This window comes from Scyliorhinus torazame, chromosome 12, assembly GCF_047496885.1.
Source record: "Scyliorhinus torazame isolate Kashiwa2021f chromosome 12, sScyTor2.1, whole genome shotgun sequence".
Taxonomy (NCBI): domain Eukaryota; kingdom Metazoa; phylum Chordata; class Chondrichthyes; order Carcharhiniformes; family Scyliorhinidae; genus Scyliorhinus; species Scyliorhinus torazame.
In genome coordinates, this window is record NC_092718.1 from 188,565,205 (window position 1) to 188,592,468 (window position 27,264).

At 48.1% G+C, this 27,264-nt stretch overlaps 1 protein-coding gene across 1 annotated transcript in view; it reads left to right on the forward strand.

Annotated features, from left to right (window-relative positions):
• Positions 1-27,264, forward strand: part of pitpnm3 (PITPNM family member 3) — a 665,462-nt gene that overhangs the window by 418,137 nt on the left and 220,061 nt on the right. The window contains exons 6-8 of the mRNA XM_072469536.1: positions 13,136-13,325; positions 24,402-24,521; positions 24,980-25,164. Coding sequence (XP_072325637.1) covers positions 13,136-13,325; positions 24,402-24,521; positions 24,980-25,164 — 495 coding nt within the window. The remainder of the gene's footprint in view (positions 1-13,135; positions 13,326-24,401; positions 24,522-24,979; positions 25,165-27,264) is intronic.

Sequence of the window (27,264 nt, forward strand, 5' to 3'; positions counted from 1 at the left end):
TGTCCTGGGTAGTGCTGTCCCGGGTAGGGGTGTCCTGGGTAGTGCTGTCCCGGGTAGGGGTGTCCTGGGTAGTGGTGTCCTGGGTAGTGGTGTCCTGGGTAGTGGTGTCCTGGGTAGTGGTGTCCTGGCTCGGATGTGACGGGGGCCTGTGGCTGCCCCCCTCATCGCTGGGTGGTCGCTCCCGCACGTGACGGGGGTGTCGTCTCCCTGTTGCTCCAGGTCTCTCCGTCTCCCGTGGTGTGCGAGGGGCATCCTGCGGGCGTCGCATGCTGGAGGGTCCGGGTCTCTCCGTCTCCCGTGGTGTGCGAGGGGCATCCTGCGGGCGTCGCATGCTGGAGGGTCCGTGTCTCTCCGTCTCCCGTGGTCTCCGAGGGCCATCCTGCGGGCGTCGCATGCTGGAGGGTCCGGGTCTCTCCGTCTCCCGTGGTGTGCGAGGGGCATCCTGCGGGCGTCGCATGCTGGAGGGTCCGGGTCTCTCCATCTCCCGTGGTCTCCGAGGGGCATCCTGCGGGCGTCGCATGCTGGAGGGTGCGGGTCTCTCCGTCTCCTGTGGTCTCCGAGGGGCATCCTGCGGGCGGTGTGCTTCTGCGGGGATGGGTGCCTGGACGTTTGGTCCTGCGATACACAATGAAGCATGCATGGTTAGACATCAGGCAGTGATCAGGTGATACGGGGGAGGGGGATATAGGGGAGGGGGGATATGGGGACGGGCTGTCGGTGGCTCACTTGCTGGTGGGCCCCCGACCTCTGCATCAGCAACCTCCCGGTCCTCAGGTCCGCCAGCCAGTTCCAGGGCCCTTTCCTCGTGTACGGTCAGTGGCCTCTCATCAGCGGGCCCTCCTCCAGTCCTCACATGCTCCCTATTGTTGTGTGCGCGCTTCTCCTGTGGGGGGGGGGGGGTGGTGGCAGGGGTAAAAGGCAACAGTGTTAGGCAGGTATATGAATGCACACCATCGGTTGCGCGTGCATTGCAGAGGTTAAGGTTAGGGCTGGATTCACTTGGGGATATGGGGGATATGGGGGAGGGGGGATATGGGGGAGGGGGGATATGGGGGATATGGGGGAGGGGGGATATGGGGGATATGGGGGAGGGGGGATATGGGGGATATGGGGGGGGATATGGGGGATATGGGGGAGGGGGGATATGGGGGAGGGGGGATATGGGGGAGGGAGGTATATGGGGGAGGGGGGATATGGGGAGGGGGGATATGGGGGATGGGGGATATGGGGGAGGGGGGATATGGGGGAGGGGGGATATGGGGGAGGGGGGATATGGGGGAGGGGGGATATGGGGAGGGGGGATATGGGGGTGGGGATATGGGGGAGGGGGGATATGGGGGAGGGGGGATATGAGGGAGGGGGGATATGGGGGAGGGGGGATATGGGGAGGGGGGATATGGGGGAGGCTCACCCTGCCTGCTCTGACGAGGTCGTTCACCTTCTTGTGGCACTGGGTGCCTCTCCGTGGTGTCAGGGCCACAGCGGTGACGGCCTCTGCCACTTCCCTCCACAGACGCCGGCTGTGGCGTGGGGCAACTCTGCAGCCGTGCCCGGGATACAGGGCGTCCCTCCTCTGCTCCACCGCGTCCAGGAGCGCCTCCACATCGCGTGACTCGAACCTCGGGGCTGAGCGACGGCCAGCCATCCAGTCGGGTGTTGCGGTCGGGTGTTCCGGTCGGGTGGGGGGGGAGCTGCGCGGCCTTATGAGCCGTCACGCCGTGCAGCGCGTATGACGCTGCACGGCGTGAACCACTGCGCAAGCGCGGATCCCGTTACGTCGCTGCTAGCCCATTTCGGGCCGGAGACTATCGGCCCATTTTTATGACGTGACGCAAGTGGGATTTGCGCCGTTTTTTGCGCCGATCGGCGGACTTTCCGCCGATAACGGAGAATTTCGCCCCCTGTGTCTGTTTCTTCATCCCTCCCTTGAAGGTTTACATGCTTGCTTGGCCAGCCTGGTCAAGGAATGGTGATACGTGATGTGCGGATGTGTCGCACCCCGTTTGTCCTTATAAACTGCTCAAACTTGTCACTAGTGAAGGGGATGCCATTGCCTGTGACCAGTACCTCCAGAATTCCGTGGGTGCTGAAACAAAGCCGTAGATTGATGTGGTGGATGACATCCGATGAATATCCAGCCACTTGGAATGGGTGTCTACCATGAGTAACAACATTGATCCTCGGAAAGATCTGGCGATCTAGGCGCACCAAAAGTTGGCCTTGCCATTCCCAAGGGTTCAGTGGGGCGGCTAGTCCAGTTTTCTGCGGGGGTGGGGGGGGCATGCTGACAGCAGGAACCTACTCAATGCGTCCGCATTCGCAATTTGCATGCCTGGGCGATGCTCACTAAAAGAGGCTTGGAGATGTCATAATGTATCAATAATCCAGATTACATTAGCTGCTGCTTCACTCTGGCAAATGCTTCCTCCTGAGGCGGTCGCCATGCCCATTCTTGGTGCTTCTTCAGAAATGCCTCTAGTGGGGCGAGGATGGCCGCTAGATCAGGAATAAATTTCACGTAGTAATTTACGAGATCCAAGAACCATCGTAACTCTGTCACGTTTTCTGGAGTGGGGCTTTGTTTTATAGCCGGCACCTTCTCCTCTACCAGGTGTAGTCCATCCCAATCCACATGATACCCCAAGTATGTAACTTCCTTAGCGTAGAAAACACACTTTACCATCTTGAGGCAGACACCCGTCTAAGAAAACTGGCAGAGGACTTCCTCCAGGTTGCTCAGGTGCTCCCTTTCCGTGGCTCCGGTGACTATGATGTCGTCCAAATAGACCGCCAAACGCGGTAGCCCTCTGTGGATGTTCTCCATAACGTGCTGAAAAATTGCTCAAGTTGACGATATTCCAAACAACAACCTTGTGTATTCGTAGAGGCCCCGTGGGTATTAATGGTTACAAAATGCCTGGAATCGGCGTCCAGCTCCAACTGGAGATAGACGTGGCACATGTCGAGTTTGGAAAAGGAATAACTCCCAGACAATCTCACAAATAAATCTTCTATCTGTGGCAGTGGATACCTGTCGGGCTGGAGGCCTTGTTGATGATCAACTTATAATCACCACACAGGCACACGGTTTTGCCAGGTTTTAGTGCCCGGACTACTGGCATTCCCCAATCAGCAAACTGTACCAGCCGGATGATACTGTTATGGGGGCAATGCATGCTGAGGCATGCAATTCAATTGCATACACTCCTCATCATCAGATTGTTCTAAGTGGAGGGTCCCGGCTCTGGGCTGGCGTCTCCCTCGGGTAGGGAGGTGGGTTTACTGGCTAACAATGGGGCCCTATCCCTGTGATTTCACTGGCTACAAGTTCTGCACCGCATTGGGTTGTCCTCCATTGATTCCGTGAAAGCGTCCCACCTGTCTGTAGCAGCCCTTGGCCAACAGGCCTGTCCCGGCGGTGTTCAGATAAGGGCAGGGTTCCAGATGCCCCAGGCCTAGGGGGCCCTGTGTGCCAGAATGGGGGTGGCGTACGCTGTTTACCTCCATCCCCTGGAGTTCCTGGATTCCCTTCTCTGCGCGCACCCATGAGAAGGAGATCTTGACGGCCTTTTTTAGGTCCAGCAAAGCTCAGCCAGCAATATCTGCTGGGTCGCCATATTATTTACTCCGCATACGAGACGGTCTGTAGCATCTCAGGTAGGGATGGTCCAATGGCGCAAAACTCTGCCAATTTTAAGAACTCGGTAACGGACTCCTCTGGGGTCCTCTCGGCTGTGTTAACTCAGGACGTCTGTACGATAACTGATGGATTGGTGTCGCATTGGTTTGCCCCGATCTCTTTGAACATCTTGGATGCTGGGGCCGCGGGGTACGTCAGGCTCTTTATGACGTTGAAAGTGGACGTCTTACAGGCGGTCAGAAGAGTTACCGTTTGGCGATCATCCCCAATGATGGCATTCGCCTTAAAAAAAATAACGCATACACTCCATGTACTGAGTCCAGTCCTCTACTCCCGCATCGAGCCTGCCAAAAAGCAACATTCCCAAAACGATGCAAAACTTATACCTTCGTGAAAAGAGTGGCTGTGCTCAAAATGTTTAGCAGCGCGACTATAGTTCCGCTTTATCCTCGCCGCCAATTTAGTAGTCAAGGAGGAATCCGGAAAGGAGAGGCAAAAGAATGGTTTATTACCAAAGTAAAGTATTTACAAGTAACACTCCCAGTCGGGGCCACTCAGCAGCTCAAATTCGACCTGGGCCAGCTATTAAGGAACGCAGTTGACGAGCCCGCTGATGGGCCACCGCCCCTCAGGGGGGGCACGTACTCCATGAGGCCCACTGTGAGATTAATCAGGTTGTATCCGTGGCTCCCATGTGATTTATAACAAAGTAGTTATCCAATTTCAGTTAACAAAACAATCAACATCATATTCAGAACCTGTTGCAGAGTGATGAAATACATCGATGGTGCTTGCCTGGGGAATTGAATGGTGCAATATAACGTGAACGAATTAGGAGTAAAATAAGATCATCAAACCTTACCAGGTTCAATGCTTTCTGTTCAGAACATAACAAACATGAGAAATGCAAAAATGTGACTACTTTAGAAATGTCCTTTCACTGTGAAGTTGCAATTCATCTGTCACGTTATGCCAAATTGGTTGTTTTCATGCTGAAATACTGATGTGATTTCAAAAGCGTAGTAACATTCAAAACGGCACAATTTAGCTTCAAAAATGAACCATGGGGAACAGTGCTGACAAAGCCGGGAAATAAATGTCTAAAATGGCACTATATCACTTGGACCTCTGAGGAAGATGGTGTTGCTTATAAAAAAAACACCAATCCGTGTAAATCAGGCCCTATTGAAACTGAAACAGCATTTTTTTTAAATCTCATATTCGTTCCTTCAGCGGCCTCCTTGTCATATTCCCACCAACTTTATACTTTCAACATCAAACCACTGTCAACATGTCGCAGACAGGAGAGTAGTGCGACAGCAAGAAAATGTTCTATAATTAGAACTGTAACAAAACTGATCAATATTAGCAGTATGTGAGGGATAGATTTTATCGTAGTCTGAAAATGCCGTACATTTCTCGTCCCATTTGCAATATTTCTTGTCAAATAGGTAACCAAGGATGAACATTATTAAAAAATTCCAAAAAATATTATGGATCGGACCAAACGGCCTCGTCGCACCCGACTCGGACACGGGATTTGCAACGCTCAGGATACCTCACGAGGTTTCGTTAGATCTCATGAGGTGTTGTGATCTCGATCTCTTCTTCACTAGATGGGATGCAGATTTGCATATCTAAAGCCCACTTAAATAAGTTTTTGTGGATTTTTCCAAGGCCCGGGATCGGACGCCCATGCCTGAGAAACCTTACCATTGTGCCGTTTAGCACTGGTCCACACAAACGTGGACCAGGTGTAATGGCACCTTGGTGGGGTCTCCCAGGTCATCAAAGGGTCCCAGGTGGTCAGGCTCTGGGAGGGTGGTATTCTGGCATGCACACTGCTACCTGGGCGGGAGTGCCACCCTGTCCTGCCAGGCCAGCACTGTGTAGGTACCCGGGTGCCAGGTTGACATTGCCAGGGATCTGGTCAGGGAGGTGCCCTAGTGAGGTCGGGGGGGTGGGGGGGGGGGGGTACTGGATGACCCCCAAACAGGTAAGTTGGGCATTGGGTGGTCCGGAAGGCATGGTGGAGGTCCAGAGATCGGGGCAACTTTTAAAGGGGTGGCACGGTAGCACAGTGGTTCGCACTGTTGCTTCACAGTGCCAGGAACCTGGGTTGAATTCCCAGCTTGGGGCACTGTCTGTGCGGAGGCTGCGCATTCTTCCCATGTCTGCGTGGGTTTCCTCCGGGTGCTCCGGTTTCCTCCCACAAGTACCGAAAGACATGCTTGTTAGGTGAATTGGACATTCTGAATTCGTCCTCTGTGTACCCGAACAGGCGCCGGAATGTGGCGACGGGGGTATTTTCACAGTAACTTAGTTGCAGTGTTAATGTAAGCCTACATATGACACTAAGAAAGAGTATTATTATTATTATTATTAAATGGCACCCCGATCTCTTTGTCAGTGCAGGAAATGTAGGTAATTGTGGCCTTGGCAGGGCATTCCTCGCTGAGGCCAAAAGAAAGTCCCGTTTAATAGCGGTGGCGCCGAGAAACACACCGCTAAACTTGCCCAAAACAGGACTCTGTTTTTTCCTCTACATTGAGTCTACAATGCGGAGAAATAGGTTTTCTTTCATGACCATGCTTGCATCAGTGCTGGAATAATTGTAGAATGGTACCGGTTAATGGATTTCAAACTGTGCAGGGGGATAATCTTTATGTTCTGGGTCATTTCTGTTTTTACTGTGTGTGCTTCGAGCTGGGACTCATTGCACAGTGAGTACAAGCAAAAGGACACTTTTACTCACAGGAACTCAGCCTTGGTGACCAAAAATGACTGTTAGTCAACCGAATGATCGCTGCTGGAGGATCAATGTTTATGACTTGGTGCGCAGTCATTATAGAACTTAATGGCTTGATTCTTGTCATGGTGAAAAATTAGGCAAACCTTGGATTTGATAACAGAAGAAATGTGAAGAGACTTGGAAAAGTTAGTTATCAACCTGAACATCCCAGAAACTTGGGGGTTGAACAATCTGGACACACCGGCCGGAATCCTCCGGCCTTTGGGATTCTCTATTCCCTCCGGCAGCACACTCCCGCCTTCGGATTTCCTGGCAGTATGGGGTGACTTTATTGGGAAATTCTATTGACAAGTGGTGGGAGTAGAGAATCCCGCTGTCTGTGAATGGTGCGCCTCCGAGAAACACGCGGCTCGGGGATTGGAGAATCCCGCCCACAGAGTACGCAGAAGCTTTGGACTCATTATAACAGAACTGGTGAGGTGCTACAGTAAACTTGGATTGGATTTGTTTATTGTCACGTGTACCGAGGTACAGTGAAAAGTATTTTTCTGCGAGCAGCTCAACAGATCATTAGTACATGGGAAGAAAAGGGAATAAAAGAAAATATATAATCGGGCAACACAAGGTATACTATGTAACTACATAATCACTGGCATCGGATGAAGCATACAGGGTGTAGTGTTAATGAGGTTAGTCCATAAGAGGGTCACTTAGGAGTCTGGTAACAGCGGGGAAGAAGCTGTTTTTGAATCTGTTCGTGCGTGTTCTCAGACTTCTGTATCTCCTGCCCAATGGAAGAAGTTGGAAGAGTGAGTAAGCCGGGTGGGAGGGATCTTTGATTATGCTGCCCGCTTTCCCCAGGCAGTACTTTGCTTCCTGAAGTCAATGACCAGCTCTTTAGTTTTGCTGGCATTGAGGGAGAGATTGTTGTCGCTGCACCACTCCACGAGGTTCTCTATCTCCCTCCTGTATTCTAACTCGTCGTTATTCAAGATCCGGCCCTCTCTGGTCGTATTGTCAGCAAACTTGTAGATGGAGTTGGAACCAAATTTTGCCACGCAGTCGTGTGTGTACAGGGAGTAGAGTAGGGGGCTAGGTACGCAGCCTTGCGGGGCCCCAGTATTGAGGACTATTGTGGAGGAGGTGTTGGTGTTCATTCTTACTGATTGTGGTCTGTTGGTCATAAAATCGAGGATCCAGTTGCAGCGTGGGGAGCCAAGTCCTAGGTTTTGGAGCTTTGATATGAGCTTGGCTGGGATTATGGTGTTGAAGGCAGAGCTGTAGTCAATAAATAGGAGTCTGAGGTAGGAGTCCTTGTTGTCGAGATACTCTAGGGATGAGTGTAGGGCCAGGGAAATGGCGCCTGCTGTGAACCGGTTGCAACGGTATGCGAATTGCAGTGGATCAAGGTGTTCTGGGAGTATGGAGGTGATGCGCTTCATGATCAACCTCTCAAAGCACTTCATTATGACTGAAGTCAGGGCCACTGGACGGTAGTCATTGAGGCACATTGCCTGGTTCTCCTTTGGCACCGGTATAATGGTGGTCTTCTTGAAGCAGATGGGGACCTCGGAATGGAGTAGGGACAGGTTAAAGATGTCCGCGAATACCTCTGCCAGCTGGTCCGCGCAGGGTCTGAGTGCACGACCAGGGATCCCATCTGGGCCCGTCGCCTGCCAAGGATTCACTTTCAGGAAGGTCGATCTGACTTTGGAAGCTATGATGGTGGGTATGGGTGAGCTATGGGCTGCTGGGGCAGGCAACAGCTGATTGTTGGTTACCTGCTCGAACCGAGCATAGAATGCATTGAGTTCATCCGGGAGGGGTGCACTGCTGCCGGAGATACTGCTCGGCTTTGCTTTGTAGCCCGTTATGTTGTTTAGTCCTTGCCACAATTGCCGAGAGTCTGTCTGTGACTCTAGCTTAGTTTGATATTCTCTCTTGGCATCTCGGATGGCTTTGCGGAGGTCGTACCTGGATTTCTTGTATAGGTCAGGGTCGTCTGACTTGAACGCCTCAGACCTGTCCTTCAGTAGGCAGTCAATCTCGCGATTGAGCCATGGTTTCTGGTTGGGGAACGTACGTACTGCTTTCTTTGGCACGCTGTCATCCGCACATTTGCTGATGAAGTCTGTGACGGTGGTGGCATACTCATTTAAGTTGGTCGCTGAGTTCTTAAATATGGACCAGTCCACTGTCTCTAAGCAGTCATGTAAGAACTTTTCTGTTTCCTCGGACCAACACTGCACAACCTTCTTAGCTGGATTTTCCCGCTTGAGTTTCTACTTGTATGCAGGGAGAAGGAGCACCATCTTATGCTCTGATTTCCCAAAGTGCTGTCGGGGGATGGAACGGTAGGTGCCCTTGATTTTTGAGTAGCAGTGGTCAAGAGTGTTGTCGCCTCTGGTGGGACAGGAGATGTGCTGGTGGAATTTTGGCAATACACTTTTGAGGTTGGCCTTATTGAAGTCTCCGGCCACAATGAACAAGGCCTCCGGGTTTTCTGTTTCATAGTTGTTTATAACTGTGTACAGTTCGTCCAGGGCCTTCCTCACTTCTGCCCTGGGTGGGATGTAGACTGCTGTGATAATGGCTGAAGTGAACTCACATGGAAGATAATATGGGCGGCACTTCACGGTCAGGTATTCCAGGTCCGGGGAGCAGTAGGTTGCTAGGGTCGCCACATCCAAGCACCAGGAGGAGTTGATGAGGACGCAAACCCCTCCACCCTTCGCTTTGCCTGATTATGTGGTGCGGTCTGCCCGGTGAATTGAGAGCCTTCAGGTTGTATGGCACAGTCCGGTGAGGCGGGGGTGAGCCATGTCTCTGCGAAACAGAGCACACAGCAGTCTCTTACTTCCCTCTGAGAGGTAAACTGATAAAGAAGGAAAAAAACTTACATTCATATAGACCCTATCATGACCGACGCCTCAAAGTGGTTTACAGCCAATGATGTACATTTGAAGTGTTGCCATGGAGAAAAGGCAGAAGCCACATTTCTTGCGGCAAATTCTCAGAATAACAATGTGAAAGTGACCAGATAATCGATTTCTCGTAATTTTGATTGAAGGATAAATATTAGCTGGGATACGGGGGGTGGGGGGGGGGGGGGCGGGGGGGGGGGGATGATAATCCTGGCCGGTCTTCGAAATACTGCCGTGGGATTTTTGACAGCCACCCGAGCAGGCAGATGGGGGTTCTTAGTTTAACGCTTCATCCAAAAGATAGCACTTCTGATGGTGCAGGACTTCCTGCACTCGAGTGCCAGCCTTCAATTCGGTGCTCAATCCCTGGAGGGAAGCTGGTGACCCATGCCGGTGCTGCAGAGGTCACCAGGTAAGTGGCTCAGAGTCGAGTAGCATTGGGGATGTGGGGAAATGTGGAGCTAAACTAGATGTTCTGTAATTCATCATTCACTTCGGCCAGCCTACAGAACATGACATGGTACCAGGATTGATGATTTACTAAGAACTTGAAGACTCTGTACCAGAAGATCCGAACCACTAAAGATGACTTTGAAGGATAAGGAAGAAAACGCATCTTTGCAACTAACCTTGCTAGCTACTGGCACCTGGTGCTCAACGCACCGGAAAACTTTGAAGCCTGGGATAGAAGGCATTAAGGCACCTCAAAAGCTTCGGATTACCAGTAATGTAGACGAGAATTGGAGGATATTTAAGCAACAGTTTAAACTATGTTGCAGCCCTTGGTTGCAGGCACAGCCCGATGGGAGGCGTATCGCGTTGCTGCTCACTGTCCTGGGTCCCCAAGCAATTGAAATTTTCAACACTTTTGTCTTTGAAAACGAGGCTGATAGCAAGAGCTTCAATGGATTCCTTAAACAATTTGATCGGCATTGCTCCCCAAAAAGAAATATGAAACCTATTGAGCGTTATATATTCTGTACGCGCACCCAAAACACGGGGGAAGCATTTGATAGCTTCCTCGTTGACTTGCGATCGAAGGCACAGTCCTGTAACTTCAGCACACTCCAGCCGTCAATGATACGTGATCAGATAGTTTTCGGAATCTCCAATGATAAAGTACGGGAGCGGCATCTGCAGGAAACAGACCTGCAACTTGAAAGTGTGATTCAAATATGTCACGCTCGTGAGCTTGGAGCAAAGCAGCTCAAAATCTCCAGCATTTAAGCACAAAGGCAGAAGAGGCCGCAGACATAATTAGTGTGGTGACGCAGCTGAATAAGAAATGTGCTCCCAGTGTGGTCAGACATTTTGAGTGGCTGACCCGATCCACCATTTTATGTCCACAATGTGACAAACGGCATTTGCCAAAGCAATGCCCTGCTTATGGAAAGACTTGTGCCATCTGTAATGGCAGGAATAATAATGCAACCCATGTTTTTCAAGCAGTGCTATTGATGAAGTGTGCCTAGAGGACACATTCTTTGTAGACATGATCTCCAGTGAAGGCAAGGAGACTCCAGTCGTACCAAATGACAATGTATTTGTACCAATCTGCAGCAACAGTGAATTGAAGGCAGATAATCATAAATATAAATGGACAGTGCCATTAAAGATACATCACACAGTGATAATAGTCAAGCTCGACACTGGTGCGAGGGCCAACCTCATCAACCTGTCCGATGTTAAAAAAAAAGCTGCAGATTCAACCAAAAATAGTTAACAGAATAGCATTGTTAAGAGATTACAATGGTAACAAAATCTCGCCGTGAGAGCATGTGAGCTTGATGTCAATGTCAAAAGCAAAATTCACAAGTGGAAATTTTTCTGATGTGGCAGCGGACTGCGAGTTTTTAAGTGGAGTTGAGGCATGTGAGGAGCTGCAGCTCGTCCAATGAGTCGATAGTGCAGACAATGCTGCAACAGGCCCTCACCCTTCAGGAAGCTCCATACTGAATGATTTCCCTGAAATTTTCCGACGTTTTGGTACGTTCCCATTCACGTAGAAGATGCAATTGAAGGAAGATATGATGCCTGTGATTCATGCGTTGAGATGTGTGCCGGCGCTATTAAGGGATAAACTAAAGGCAGAGCTAGAGAGAATGACTGCCTTGGGTGTCATAAAGCGTATTGAAGTCCCCACAGACTGGGTTAATTTAATGGTATATGTAAAGAAGGGCAATAAAGAACCTCCACAATGGATGACCTGTATTGATGGTGTCAAACCAAGAGAAGCAACTGAGAAGGCCCAATGTTGCAGAAGGTGAGACGATGTCTTCACGAAGGATGGCCCAGAGAATCCTGCTCTGGTTTCTACAACATGAGAGCATAGTTGAGTGTTGCAGATGGAGTTTTGCTACAAAAAAAGAGAACAGTAATTCAGGAATCTTTAAGATAAGTGGTTCTGAGCGAACTCCATGCAGAGCACAATGGAAAGAAAAAGTGTCTATTGGCCGGGTATCCTCCAGGAAATCGACACAATGGTACAAAACTGCACACAGTGCAGGAGCGTGTACGTCTGCACACAGTACGGGAAGCAAACAATAGGCACACATTGCGAACTGCTTCAGTTCCAAGCGATGGAGAAATCTGCTCATCCAGAAGCAGAAAGGCAACCACTCTGTCAAAAAAAAGAGGCAAGGGAGAGTTTTCAAGCCAAATCCACAAAGAGGTTTGCCGATGAGCCTACGAAACGCCTCAAACTGTTTGTGATGTAACCACCGGAAGAAGCATGCAACAGTCCTAAAACATCTGAAGAACACACGGAACAAATATACCAAGAGCATGATACATCAATACACAAAGAACATCGAACTCAAGCAACAAACACTAAAGAACATGAAGAACCTTTGCACGTTTAGCAGACACTGAGAAGGTCTACAAGGATAAGGCGCAAGCCAGAAAGACTGAACTTGTGACAGATTGTAAAAATATTCTGAACATGTAAATAGTTATGCATATCATGGTGAAATGTAAAAAAGTAATTTAAAGTATGTAAAGAATTTAATTTTCCAAAGGAAAGGGGATGTGATGATATGCATGAAACATAATGTTGTGCATGACCTCCGACCACTAGCTGGCAGTGTAGAACCACCACGTGACCCTGTCGTCTGGGAGTTGGGAGTAGGGTGTGCTGGTGGATGGATGTATTTTGCAGTAGCTCTTCAATAGTTAATTAGGGTTGGCAGTTTATTATTTTATTTATCCTAGTTATCTTATCATACATTGCTCCATAATAAATTACTTAAACTAGATATTCTGTAGTTCATCATTCACTTTGGCCAGTCTACAGAACATGAAAGGCTGAATGCTTCTTGCAGCACACTGGGTGTTGTCTAAGGATGAATGAATCAATCAGCTGGGACTGTGCCAGCGACTGGTCTGAACCTCAGCAGAAACTAAGTGTTTTATTTCAGCTGAAGATACAGTTGTAATTTTGTAAGCTTGAGGTTTTTCATACCTTTCCATGATACAAATTTGAAAATATCGTTGTGGGGGGGGGGGGGGGGGGGGGGGTGCGAGAGATTTCGAAAAGAAGTTGCATTGATCAGCAGTCGGTCTGCTTGTAAAGTTTTATCCTGGAATAAATAAGAGAACAGTTCAAATTTGTCTGCAGACAGATTTAAATCGGCATTATTTATTTGTTAAATGACACAGGAAATGCAATTGTGGAAATGTCAGCCGAGCTATCAAAGCAATGAATACCCGCCTTGAGTTACTTTTTAAAGCAGCATCATCTGAGATCAAATGAGAAGGACAGGCTTATTTTTTTTTCCTCCATTCAGCTCTCTGAACTTGAATTTCTCTTTTCCTCTCCAGCTTAAATCCGTACAGCTATGACGAAGGCTGCCTGAGTAGCAGCGAGGATCACATTCCACTGGCTGCATTGCCTCTGCTTGCAATCTCTTCCCCTCAATATCAAGATGCAGTCGCAACAGTGATTAGCAAAGCGAATCAGATTTACAGCGAGTTCCTGAAGTCTGAGGATGGGCTTGGATTTGATGGTCAGGTTAGTATTAGATTCTAAATGCACCCCAGCACATCGCAGCAATGGAGACTTGTTTAGCCTGCTAAGGCGACGTGAATGAATCGCACGTACAGTAGTGGCCCTTCTTGTATCAAGTTGCACAAACTATGTCAACCCATTCTTAGGTCAAGATGCAATGCAGGGAGCCTGCCGTCCTTCACAGAACTTGCAGGTATACATACCGAGGGCCTTACTCAATTACACAGTCTCTCTATGAGATTCACTTATTGGCATGCCCAGTGAGTCTGAATGTCCGGAAAAGGTGGAGAGTTTACCAGCTTGTGCGAGAGTAGACAGATGTTGGGAGCTAAGTGAATTATGGAGTTCTGGAATCTGTCCATCCTGCAGTCAACAGTCTATTTTCCTGTTGTGATCAGAGATGACATTCCCTGCATTGTTTCTTTATTAATATTATCCGCAAAAGAATATTCCAAAACTACTTCACACAGAAGATGAGCGAAAGTGTGGAGTGGGCTATCCAGATGCGCGTTGGAGGCAGATGCTATGGAAGAGTAGGATTTAGTCAACATTTGAGGAAATGTATGATGCTGAGATATTAATTTCATGGCCCCGCCCGGATGCACTGCAGCTTTATTTCTGGTCTTATATTTTCTAATTGTGCGCCCACACAACTAAAAAGGCGTTAGGAACATGTGATGCAGTGACACTGCATTCTGAATTTTCACCAATGCATTTAGGCTTTAATCTCCAGCCGGCTCTATTTTTTGTTGTTGTGACGATCCAAGTGGAAATGACTTGGAAGGCTTTTTTCTAGTTCTGAGTGGGTTACAGGCCCACAGTTCAAACACTTACACTGCTCATAAAGCTCAAGACAAACAAAACGATCAGAAGTTTCTGGTCAGTGGCAATGCTACAAGCACTGTCGCTGTGCACAAAGATTCTCCCGACCCAACACTGTGCATTACTTCCAGCATCTTCTGAACCCAGCTGGCAAAGGAATGAAGAGCGCATTGTTCCCTGGGGAACTCCATCGGAGTGGAGCAGAGTCAAGGGGAGAGAGGTCACGCCCTTTTTTACAACATGAGCTGCTTTACTCGAGTAAGTTTAAAAGTCCAAGCTTTCGGTGAATGGAAGAATGGGTAGGTGGGCGCATGATAAGGCGGGTGTGAAGTTGGCCGAGTGGATAGGTGGGGTAATGGGTGAAGTGTGTAATCGGGTGGTCAGAGATGGTCGGGTCAGAGGGTCAGTCAGGTTAGGTCAGGGGGGAGTCGGGTGGGATCAGGGGGGTAGTCTGGTTATAAGGGGACGGTCTGGTTATAAGGGGATGGTCGGGTCATGGGGGGTAGTTGGGTGGGCTCAGGGTTGGTTAGATGGTAAGGGGGTAGTCGAGTTGGGTCAGGTGATGGTCAGGTTTTGTCGTGGGTATATGGACCAGGTTGGGTCAGAGGGTGTTGATTGGGTCCTGAAAGGTTGTCAGATTGGTCAGGTGTGTAGGCAGGCTGGTGTTGGGATAGGGGTGGAATATTTTGGGGTCCAGTCAGGGATTGGATGTTGGGTTGTCAGGGAGTAAGTAGTTGGGTTACCAGGGATGGTTGGGCGGTGTGGGTAGCCGGGTCTGATCAAGGTGGGTAGTCAGGTGATTGGGGTTAGTTGGGTGTTTACGAGGTGGTCGGCTGATCGGGTGAGGGGATAGTCAGGTGATCCGGGGGGTAGTTAGGTTGTTGAGGGAGGCATGGGAGTGTAACTAGTTGACTAGATCTGTAGCGCTTACAGAGTGCAGGCAAGTATATGACAGGCCAAATGGCCTCTTTCTGAACTGTAGCCATTCTGTGCGTCATAACCTATCGTGATTCACTCCAAATGGAGATAAGACTGGCTTGTCTCGAAAGGATACAAATCTGGCTTTGATCTTCTGTTTCCCACAGTGTGTACAAACTAACCAAGTTTATCTTAAAAGGTCGAGGCAGATGGGAGCATGTATATAACCTTGGACCTTCAGAGCCTTTTGAATAATTCATAACCACTTTGTGTAGGTATAATTGAGATATATATAGATATTTCGCTGCACAGTTCAGCTAAATTAGTCCAAATATCATTGCTGTTAACATCACGTGATACAATGCTGCTTCTGATCAAAGCATTCTGAATAAGCAAACATTTCTCCTGGGAAATGTCCATCAATTAGATTCTCAATTCTGGGGAAAAATTGAAAACTGAAAATATTATCAGAAAGCAGTGGTTTTAGTTTTATCTGAATTATAGAATAACGGGGGATCATCCATAACAGTTTATAGCAGATTTAGAAAGGTGTGTTTTCTGGGGTGTTTCTTCTTTTTCTACAGTTAAAAACGTGAAAGACAATGAACCTCTCAAAAGCCAGATACTTATTTGAGAAATGCATTATTTTGATGCTCTATTGATCACAGATCATTGGGTGTAAAGGTTTGTTTCCACGAATATCTGTAGTCAAGGCAACCAAAGCTCAACTACTGTGAAGGATTTACTATGTTGGACGAGAGAGGCGCCTTTAAGGTGTCTGGCTGTAACCTCTGAGCTCCCCTGCATCGGATTGGTGGATATCCCTAAGATGCGCTGGGGAGTCCCTCTCGGATGTTCCAGATAAGGATTTGCATGGCAATTGTCCAGAAGCACAAATTCCTTTGTGCAATTGCCCTATGCTGGGAACCATCTGGGTGTATAGTGGTTAGCGCTGCTGCCTCACAGCGCCAGGGATCCGGGTTCAATTTCGGCCTTGGGTGACTGTGTGGAGTTTGCACTTTCTCCCCATGTCTGCGTGGGTTTCCTCCGCGTGCTCAGGTTTCCTCCCACAGTCCAAAGATGTGCAGGTTAGGTGGGGTTACAGGGTTGCAACGATAGGGCGGGGGCCTCGGTAGGGTTCTCTTTCAAAGGATCGGAGCAGTCTCAGTGCACCGAATGGCCTCCTCTGCAGTGTAGGGAGTCTGTGATTCAATGAAAACGTAATTTATATCACAGACTTCGGATGGTTCCGGTTATTACACGAATAGTTTCCCAGAAAAAGTGAGCAGAATTCATAACTCTTCTAACATTTGGTAAACTATTGTAAAAATCCAGACCGCACTCTCCCAACATGACTCCTTCCATACCCTTGACTCTCCCAGGGACTCCCCCCACTCCTGGACTACAACGCACACCAGGGACCCCCCCTTCCCCCCACTCCCCCACCCATCTATGGGACCTCCCCCACTGATGCGACCTGACCTGAATGTCCGCAGGTCCAACTCCCCCTCCCCCACCCCGCCCATAGGTCTGACACCCCAACCTGATCTGACCCGACTCAGCCCCACTTGATCCGTCCCCACCCACCCACCCCCAGAGGCCCAACCCTTCCCATCCCCCAACTCCGAGTTTCAACCACCCCAATCCCAAACTGCCCCAATGTGTTTAATGAAATTATATTGTTTCATAATCCATTGTGCAGGATCTTATGTAACATTGTTTACTCAAAGCAATGTCTAACTGCATTTGAGTTATTTTCCTATAATTGCTGAATAAAAATGCAAGTCATTATAAATGGCAAGTGTATTTATCCTCGTCACCGAGAATTCCATTACATTCCTTACTTGTGGTAGACATGCTTTCGGGAGTCACGAGGTGAGTTACTCACCACAGGAATCCTAGCCTCCGACCTGCTCTGCTAGTCAAAATATTTATATGGCAAGTCCAGTTCAGTTTCTGGTCAATAGTAACCCCCCAGGATGCTGATAATGAGGGATTCAGCCATTGAATGTCATGGGGCAATAGTTAGATTCTCTCTTGTTGGGGATGGTCATTGCCTGGCACTTGTGTGGTGCGATGATGTTTGCTACTTCTCAGCCCTGGCCTGGATATTGTCCAGGTCTTGCTGCATTTAGACATAGACTGCTCTGGAACCTGAGGAGTCAAATATGGTGCTGAACATTGTGCAATCATCAGCGAACATCCCACTTCTGATCTTGGCAGGAAGGTCATTGATGGAGTCGCTGAAGATGGTTGGGTCTCGGACACTACCCTGAGAAGCTTCAGTCGTGACATCCTGGAGCTGAGATTATTGACCTCCAACAATCGCAATCATCTTACTTTGTGCTCAGTATGACTCCACCAGCGGAGGGTTCCCCCTCCCCATTCCCATTGACTCTAGTTTAGCTAGGGTTCCTTGATGCCATATTTGGTCAAATGCTGCCTTGATGTCAAGGGCAACCACTCTTACCTCACCTCTGGCATTCAGCTCTTTTGTCCATGTTTGAACCGAGGATGTAATGAGGTCAGGAGCTGAGTTACCCTGGCAGAACCCAACAGGTTCTTGCTGAGTAAGTGTCGCTTGATAGCACTGTTGATGACTCCTTCCATTACTTTGCTGTTGATGGGGAGTAGACTGGTGTGGCAGTAATTGGCGGATTGTGTTTGTCCTGTTTCTTGTGCATGGGACATATATGGGTAATTGCTGGTGGATGCCAGTGTTGTAACTGTACTGGAACAGTTTAGCTAGGGACGCGGCAGGTTCTGGAGCACAGGTTTTCAGTAATATTGCCCGGGCCCATAGCCTTTACAGTATCCAGTGTCTTCAGCCATTTTCTGACATCAAGTCGAGTGAATCATAATGGCTGAAGTCTGACATCTTTGATGTTGCAGCCCTCCAGAGGAGATCGAGATAGATCATCCATTCGGCACTTCTGGCTGAAGATTATTGCGAATGCCTCAGCCTTGTCATTTGCCCATACAGCTCCCCCATCATTGAAGATGGGGATATTTGTGGAGCCTCCAATGAGTTGTCTAATTGTCCACCACCATTCATGGCTAGATGTGGCAGGACTGCAGGGCTTAGACCTGGTCCGTTGGTATGGAATTGCTTAGCTCTGGCTATCACTTGCTGCTTATGCTGTTCGGCATGAGAGTAGCCCTGTGTTGTCACTTCACCAGGTTGACACCTCATTTTTAGGTAGCTTGGTGCTGCGCCTGGCATGCCCTCCTGCATTCTTTACTGAACCAGGGTTAATTCCCTGGCTCGCTGGTAATGGTAGAGTGGGGGATATGCCGGGCCATGATGTTGCAGATTGTGGTTGAGTACAATTCTGCTGCTGCTGATGGCCCACAGGGCCTCATGGATGCCCAGTCTTGAGTTGCTAGATCTGTTCAAAGTCTATTCCATTTAGCACAGTGGTAGGGCCACACAACATGATGGAGGGTATCCTCAATGTGAAGACGGGACTTCGTCTCCGCAAGGACTATACAGTGGTCATTCCTACCAATGCTGTCACGGACAGATACATCTGCAGCAGATAGGTTGGTGAGGATGAGGTCAATTGTGTTTTTCCCTCTTGTTTGTTCCCTCACCACCTGCTGCAATCTCAGTCTAGCAGCTATGTCCTTTAGGACTCAGCCTGCTGATGGGCAGGTCATACCGAGGAATGGTGATGATAATGTCTGGGACATTATCTCTCAGGTATGATTCCATGTGTATGACTATGTCAGGTCGTTGATAGGTTGCAGACATGAAACAGACTGACCAGAATTTTCCAGGCCCTTTGAAAATGGCCTGCGAAGCAGGAAGGCTAGTGAAATGGCAGTGTAAGGCATCGGGAGAGGAACCCAACATCTAAACTGTCACCATTGCGGTTTTGCCAATGGCAGGAAAGTTGGCAGATAAGTCGCCCTTTGGGAGGCCAATTGAACCGTTTAAGGCCTGATTGCCTGGGTCAGGAGGGTCACCTCCACATGGGAAGACGACCGGGTGAAACCTGACGGTCTCCCAGTGGGTTTAAATGGTGTTGCCCTCCATTCGCGACACTCCAGAGGGGCCACGGTGCCAACGGCCATTATAGAGGCAACATGCCTTTGCACACAGTACCCCTTCCCCCCTTCACCATCCCCTTCCATTGTGGGACCGCCAACTCCAATTCCAGGTCTTTGAGGATGCCCTGCCCTTGAGGCACCCTCTGCCTGGAGTTTCAGAGCTTCTGGCCATCTGATTGCACTGTCAGCTCTTGGGCGCAGGCTGCTGTGTTCATCAGACAGTGACCCTGGCAACGGCCTCTTTGTTAGCCGCTGCCAGCAGTATGTCTACCCAGGTTCCAATGCCCACTGAAGCGGGTTCGCCTCTCACCTTCAGTTCTGACGACAGGACTTCTGCCATCTCCAAAATCCCCACTACGCCGCCCATTAACTCTGTTCCTCTCGCCACAGATGCTGCCAGACCAGCTGAGTATTTACGAAATGTATTTAACATTAAATAAAGCAAAATACCGCGAATGCTGAAGACCTGAAATAAAAACAAGGAAGTGCTGGAAAAACTCAACAGGTCAGGCAGCATCTGTGGAGAGAGAAATAGAATTAATATTTCAAGTTCAATCTGACTAATTCGGAACTGAAGCGAGGCAGAAATGTGATGGATTTATTGTGGTTGAAAAGGGTGGAGGGGCAGGTGGAGCAAAAAGGGATAGATGAGGGGGCAGGGGCAATTAAATTACAAGGATGTCATTGAACATGGGAGTGGGAATGGCAGTAGTAAAGAAATAAAGCATGGGTCCAGAGTATGCTTTAATAGCGCTGTCTGAAAGTAAAATATATGTTTATGCATTTTTATCTGTTTAACATAAATTCTCTAATTTTCAATTCAATCCCTCTTGAAATGTACCCTACTAGCTTGTACGTTTTTATCTTTCTGGTCTTATTAGCATGTAGCAGTACTTTCTATGATCAATGTATCTGTACCGCCAAGTCTCTCCTTTGCTTTACTTCCCTTTAGCCACCTATTTTGCAGAGAGCACATAACTTCCCTATCTTTCCTGCCACAATGTAATTCAACTTATCTGGATTCTAGGGGTTGATGATATTGAAAAGCTTTCCAAATCTTTTGTTATGTCATGGGGCTTGATTCAACCAGAAAAAAAATCTATGTCTGGTTTTGGGCATCTTTAGCGGGGTGATTCTTGGCTGCAGTACCGTGAGACACCCCGCTAATCAACGGCACTTTGCTGGGTTTCTTTGGCCTCAGGGAGATTCTCTCTGCCGAGGCCGCAGTTGAGTCATTTCTTGGTGAACCCAGCAGGAAAGCTTCCTTGCAAATTGGGGCGCCATTTTCTCTGGCTGACCCCATCTTTCCCCTCCCGCCATTTTTGAACCAACGCCCCTCTTTCCCTCTTCCCCCAACCTCGGGGAGCCCCCCCCCCCCCCCCCCCCCCCCCCCCAGGAACATCACCTCACCCACCCTCCTCTTGGTAAAGTTCCCCGGGCATGATCCCTTGCAGTGCCAACCTGGCATGCAGTCGCCATGGCACTGGCACCCTGGCAGTTCCCCTGCCAGCTTGTTCCCTGACCACCCAGGGGCCTCTAATGGCCTGGGAGTACTCCCAGGTGCCATTACAACTGAACCAGTGCTAAACGGCATCCTGGCAATGTCTCCCTGGCGTGGCCGCTAGGTCCCGGGCACTGGAAAAATCCCGCAAACGCATATTGAAATGAGCCTAATGGCTCATTTAAATGTGCAGATCTGGACCACGCCCACTAAATCTCATGAGGCTTTACGAGCGTTGCAAATCTATATCTAGAGAGAGAGAGAGGCCTCTCTCGAGTTTCCATGGTCTCATCCTGACACCAAGTTGGGTGCAACGAGGCCGCTGAATCATGGCCATGATTGCCCCTCAGTCAGAAGATGTGCTGCAGCTCTGTAATACAACACAGATTTTGAGCCAACATATATAATCTATATTCGTTCTTAGCCCTGCACCCATAGACTAAACTCCAGTAAACTTGAAGTGATTATCTACAGGCTCGATCATTCAGGGAGATATGGTTATATATCTCGCCATGTGAGAGTACCTTTAAGCCATGGATGTTTAAGCAATGTACCTTTATGAAAACAGTGATGTCAGAGAGTGGGTGGAGCTGAGCAGTTCAGCCATTTTGAAGTTTCAGTTTGGAGGAAAAGAGCTTGGCGAGTGTCTGTGTTTTGCAGTGAGCTGGATTTGCTGTGATTTCTGCCATGAAAGACTATCTCTGGATCATTTGGGTGATTTAAACTCATAATAGTAAAGCCTTTAACCTGATGTGATTCTGTTTAAAGGTGTTAAGTCTCTTGGAAGTGTGAAGGAATAGTTTGAGGAATTATTTACTGTTGTAATATTTTCAGAGTTATCTTTGAAGTAAGGGGTGTTAAGAGATCCAATGTTTATTTAAGATGTTAATTTGATTTCATGGAATAAACATTGTTTTGTGTTTAAAAACCCACATGTCCATAATTGTAATCCCACACCTAGGGAACAAGCCGCGTGCTAGGAAAAGCAACAAATACATTAAAGGGGGAGGTTGGTTGAACTCCATGATACATTTCGGGGTTCTGAAAATGCCTCCCCATAACAATCTGTGTTCATGATAACATCTGATTTCCTTTTTTGTTGTAAAGTCCAAAAATAAAACAATGTCCTTGGGCAAGTCAAACTAAATATTCAGAAAAATAATGGACACTTGGCAGTCCTTAGCACGATCCCGGATTTGCATCAGAATGCAGGTGACAGTTATAAACCATTCAATATTTTCCCTGATGATTTAGAATGAAGGCTATGCCGTCAATGATAGTACAAGCTGGCGGTTACTCCAGCATATCTGTTAATCTCTTAAATAAATGTCAAATATGCACTGTTACAGACAGCCTTGTGTTTCATGCATAGATAAAAATTGCTGTATATTTTATACCTCGGAGCTACACAGAGATGACACACCAGTTTATACGTGTGTAGGAACTTTACTTGCAGTGTTTTTCCTGCTCTCTCGTGCTTTTCGCAGCTTCCTTAAGCTTCTAGCAGCTAGCTTCCAGCTTTGTTTATGTTATAGCCTGCCTGCTTACCATTGGCTGGGGACTAATGACAATCCCACAATCCTGTGGGAGTATGAGCTTCCCCAATGAGGGGGGCGGAGAAATCATTAGCAGACTCCTGTATAAATAAAGCTGGCCAGTTTGGAACCAGCAGGAAGGAGTAAGCAGCAAGCGAAGTTGCTGCTGTTGTATATATATGTTATTGTAAATAAATGTTATTTCTTTGTATCCTTGAAACTCGTGCTGGATTCTTCGTGGCCCTCACAAAAGTTTAGGTTTCTCTCAGCTCACACCTAGGCTAAACAAATTAAGCACAGTGAGCACCAATAGCAAACCGACTCACATATTTGAACACAGAAGCGTTGAACACGACAATAACTGGGATGGGATGGGATGGGAATCTGGTGGACAGGGCCATGGTGGGCCTGAGTTATTTTAACAGTGGAGCCTTGCGATTGGAATCGGCACGGGGGCATGGGGTGGCGAGGGGGGGAAACGGCTGCTGGGGGCGTTGTATGTGTGAACTCTCCTTGTGGAGCTTCTGGCTGAAATAGCAGTCGAACCTGCTGACCCAACATCATCAAAGTCCAAAGATGTGCAGGTTAGGTGGATTGGCCATGTTAAATTGCCCCTTTGTGTCCAGGGATGTGTGGGTTAAGTATGGTCGTAGGATTGCAGGAATGGGGTAGGAGCCTGGTCAGGGTGCTCTTTCAGAGGGTCGGTACAGACCCGATGGGCCGAATGGCCTCCTTCTGCACTGTAGGGTTTCTATTCTATGATCAAGTGAGTCCACATTGAGAGAAAAGCTTTACCCTTGCCGCGCATTCGGAAGAGCAGGTTAAAATTAAAGACTGCAGGAAAAGAGCCAGAACGTGGGCCTCCCAGGTGATTGTATCTGTCTGCCGGCTGGACGAGCAAGCAACCAATTACACTTCCAACAACCTGGGCCCATACCTCCATTCGAAAAATCAGAGAGTCCATTAGATCGTGACAGGGAGAACCCAGAGTAACTGACCAGCCCAAAACCCTGAACAGGTCAAATTTCCTACCTGATCGCGATTCTGAACATTGGTTTCCAGGAGCTCTGCCTCTGAGATTGGCTGGGTGGGAGGTGGTGGGGATGGGGGGGAGGGGCTCAAATCAAGTATGGAGTCAGGCATTGGTAGGTGCAGGATTGTACCTCCCCTCTTTCTTGAAGGCAGCATCTGGAAGACTGGAGATACACCATTGAATCCACCCACACATGTTGCAGGATGTACAGCACCACACGTCATTATTCACTTAATTAGCTATTATTAATCAATGGTTAATCTGGGTGTTTGACGCTGGGTGCATGGGGTGGGAGGGGGCGTTGTGGCTGAGATATTGCAGCCCTTGGGGCCATGATTGAGAGGTAGGTTTGGGACACGATTAGAGACCAGGAATGGGTTGCGAGTAATGAGAGCTGCCTACGGTTTGAATATGGAGCCTGGGAGGGTTAGGGTGCAAGGAGCCTACCTGCATGTTGCCCAGCTCTCCAAGGTAAATAAAGGTATCCCTCTGGGCTAAAACTGTCGATCTTGGACACAAATTATCAGTTGTAAAATTCGGTCTCGTGAAACATAGAGTTATATCTCGTGATGTGGGATATGGACACATAGAGAACAGTAATTACACAGGAGGAACCTACTATTAAATTTGGTTCTTTTATTGTGGGTTTAAGTACATGGAGTGTGATAATTCACACAGGAAGAAACCTGCTATTACATCTGGCTGTCCCAGTGTAAGCTGCAAGACTGTGGAGAATGGTAATTAAATAGACTCAAACCTGCTATTATGTTTTGCTCTAGTTGTACTGGATGAAAGCTACTATGTGGCTCTCCCATTGTGGGGTTTGAAGACATCGGGAGTGCTAATTATTTTGGAAGCGGGGCTGTTTAGCACAGGGCTAAATCGCTGGCTTTGAAAGCAGACCAAGGCAGGCCAGCAGCACGGTTCAATTCCCGTAACAGCCTCCCCGAACAGGCGCCGGAATGTGGCGACTAGGGGCTTTTCACAGTAACTTCATTTGAAGCCTACTTGTGACAATAAGCAATTTTCATTTCATTTCATTTCAAGAGACCTGTAGTAGCATCTGGCTCTCTTAATATATGCAACATTTTTGATGCAGGTGATAGCTAACATAGTATGAACACTGATATGGCAACCTAGAAGCTCAAACACCTTTTATGCGTTGAAGGAATTTGCATTTCAAAGTAAATTATTTGTTTTTGTTCTGTCTGCAATAGGTTTGCCTAATTGGCGACAGTGTTGGAGGTATTCTGGGATTTGATGCCTTGTGTTACAGTGCACATACAACATGTGAAAGCCAAAACAGCAGCAGGAGGGGGAGTATTGGCAGTATGCAGGTATCGGAAACTTTACAGCTATATTACATTAGCTATGCTAAAGTCACAAAACTCGACTGACCCAGCACCAAAATGCAAATGGTGGGCAATGAGTTGAAATCTGTCAGTTAATAAAACTGATTGAAATGGTAGTCCACTCATTGATTAACATAAAGAAATGGGGTGTTGGACAAACCTTCTCTTCCTTCCCTAAGTTCTTTATTTTAATGTACAGCTAATACCCTTTTTGAGGAAAATTGCAGTTTCTTTGCTCTTCGTCAATACAAACAAATTATTGTTCCCCACACAGTGACGGAACAAGTAGGTATTTCTCTAACTTTCAAAAAGATTTTCCCTCTGTAACTTTAGACAGGGAATCAATTTCTGCAAAAGTGCCCAATGAGCAAAGGGTTAATTCTGTCTTACAATTCTCATAATCTGTTGGCTAATTACTACTTTTTTTTATTATTCTACAAAAGGATAACGCACTTTTAACAGATGAAGCTGGATCTGACTTAGGCTCCAGTAAACGACTTAGCAAAAGCAACATAGATATCTCAGGGATTGATGCGGAGGAACCAAGGAAACCATTGCCAAGGAAACAGAGTGACTCTTCAACCTATGATTGTGATACCATAACACAGCATCGTGCTTTTCTGTCAAGGTAGCAGTGACAGAGGTTACAAATCACAATTGAATAGAAATGTTGGGAAAAGAATTGCGATACTTAGCATTCATTCCATGAGCCATGAAAAGCAATTCATAGCTGGTGATTTAAAATTTATTATTTCAGGGCTATATTTTTGAACTGTGATAGGGTTTGGTGACTTGAGGTGTGCATTCATTCCAGCCGTGCAATGTTTCTTGACTTGTGCTTTGCATTGGGCTGAATTCTCCGGTCTCCCCAGCCGCATGTCTCTTGGCCGTGTGCCGTTTACTGGCAACGGGATTCCATCTTCCCGCCGCTTGGCAATGGGATTTCCCAATGTAACCACCCACGCCGCTGGGAAATGCGCGGGCGGGTGGCACTGCCAGCGGGAAAAGTGAATCGTCATCGCCGGAGAATTTCGGCCATTGTTCCCTCTGCAGTTACACCCTGCCAGAACCTACCCAACTGATCATTCTTTATACTTGAATCTAGATGGTGGATCCCTCCATCAATTTCACCTGGTCCATCTCAGACACTTCCCTTCCCTCCCTTGATCTTTCTGTCTCCATTTCCAGCAATAGATTATCTACTAATATCTACTACAAGCCCACTGACTCCCACAGCTATCTGGACTACAGCTCTTCACACCCTACACCCTGTAAGGACTCCATCCCTTTCTCTCAGCTCCTTCGCCTTCGTCGCATTTGTTCCGATGATGCCACTTTCCAAAATGGTGCTTTGAAAATGTGTTCTTTCTTCCTCAACCGTGATTTCCCACCTACAGTTGTTGACAGGGCCCTCAACAGCGTGCGGTCCATCTCCCGCGCCACGACCCTCACCCCCTCCACTCCCTCCCAGAACAAGGATAGAGTCCCCCTCGTTCTCACATTTCACCCCACCAGCCTCCGTGTGCAAAGCATAATCCTCTGCCATTTTTGCCAACTCCAGCGTGCTGCCATCACCAAACACATCTTCCCTTCACTCCCTCTGTCAGCATTCCACGGCGACCGTTCCCTTCGAGATAGTCTAGTCCACTCCTCCACCATACCCAGTACCTCTCCCATCACCCATGGTACCTTCCCATGCAATTGCAGAAGGTGTAACACCTGCCCCTTTACCTCTTCCATGCTTAACATCCCAAGCTCAAAACAGTCATTCCAGGTTGAGCAACGTTTCACTTACATCTCTTCCAATTTGCTCTATTGCATTCGCTGCTCCCAATGTGGTCTCTTCTGTATCGGAGAGACCAAACGCAGACTGGGTGATCGCTTTGCTGAGCACCTTCGATCTGTGCGCATTCAGGACCCTGACCTTCCTGTTGCTTGCCATTTTAACACAAGACCCTGCTCCCATGCCCACATGTCTGTCCTTGGCCTGCTGCAATGTTCCAGTGAAACTCAACGCAAATTGGAGGAACAACATCTCATCTTCCGGTTAGGCACGCTACAGCCTTCCGGTCTCAACGTCTAATTCAACAACTTCAGATGATCAGCTCTACGCCACCTCGACCCATTTGTTTTCATCCCATTTCATTTTAACTGTCTTTTACCATTTCTTTCTTTCTTTATGTATATTTACCCCCCATCTTATCCACCTTTCCTTCCCCTTTCTCCCCTTTGCTCCCCCCTTCCCCTCCCCCATATCTACATCTGTCACACCTCTGATGTTAGTTTCTCTGCTGTTTGGCATTTTCTCTTTGGTTTCAGATTCCAGCATCCGCAGTAATTTGCTTTCATTTAGGTGGTGGATGTTGGCTGGCTACTTACCAGAACACAGCACTACTTTGTGGGCGTTTGAGTGTCCTTAAACCTCCAAAATGGTGTACATGCAATGCACACACTCACGTACATGCATACCTTTGAAACAAATCATGCAGGGCATCATATTGGTGAGGGTATTAGCATGCACATGTAGGTCAGACAAGGTAAGGATGGCAGATTTCCTCCCCCAACAGGTCATTATTGTACCAGATGGGTTTTTATAATGATTGGCAATTGGTTCTATGTTCAGAATCAACCTTTTAATTCCAGATTTTAATTGAATACAAATTTCAGCATCTGCCGTGGTGAGATTTGAATCCGTGTCCTCAGATCATCGCCCTGGCTCTCTGGCCAC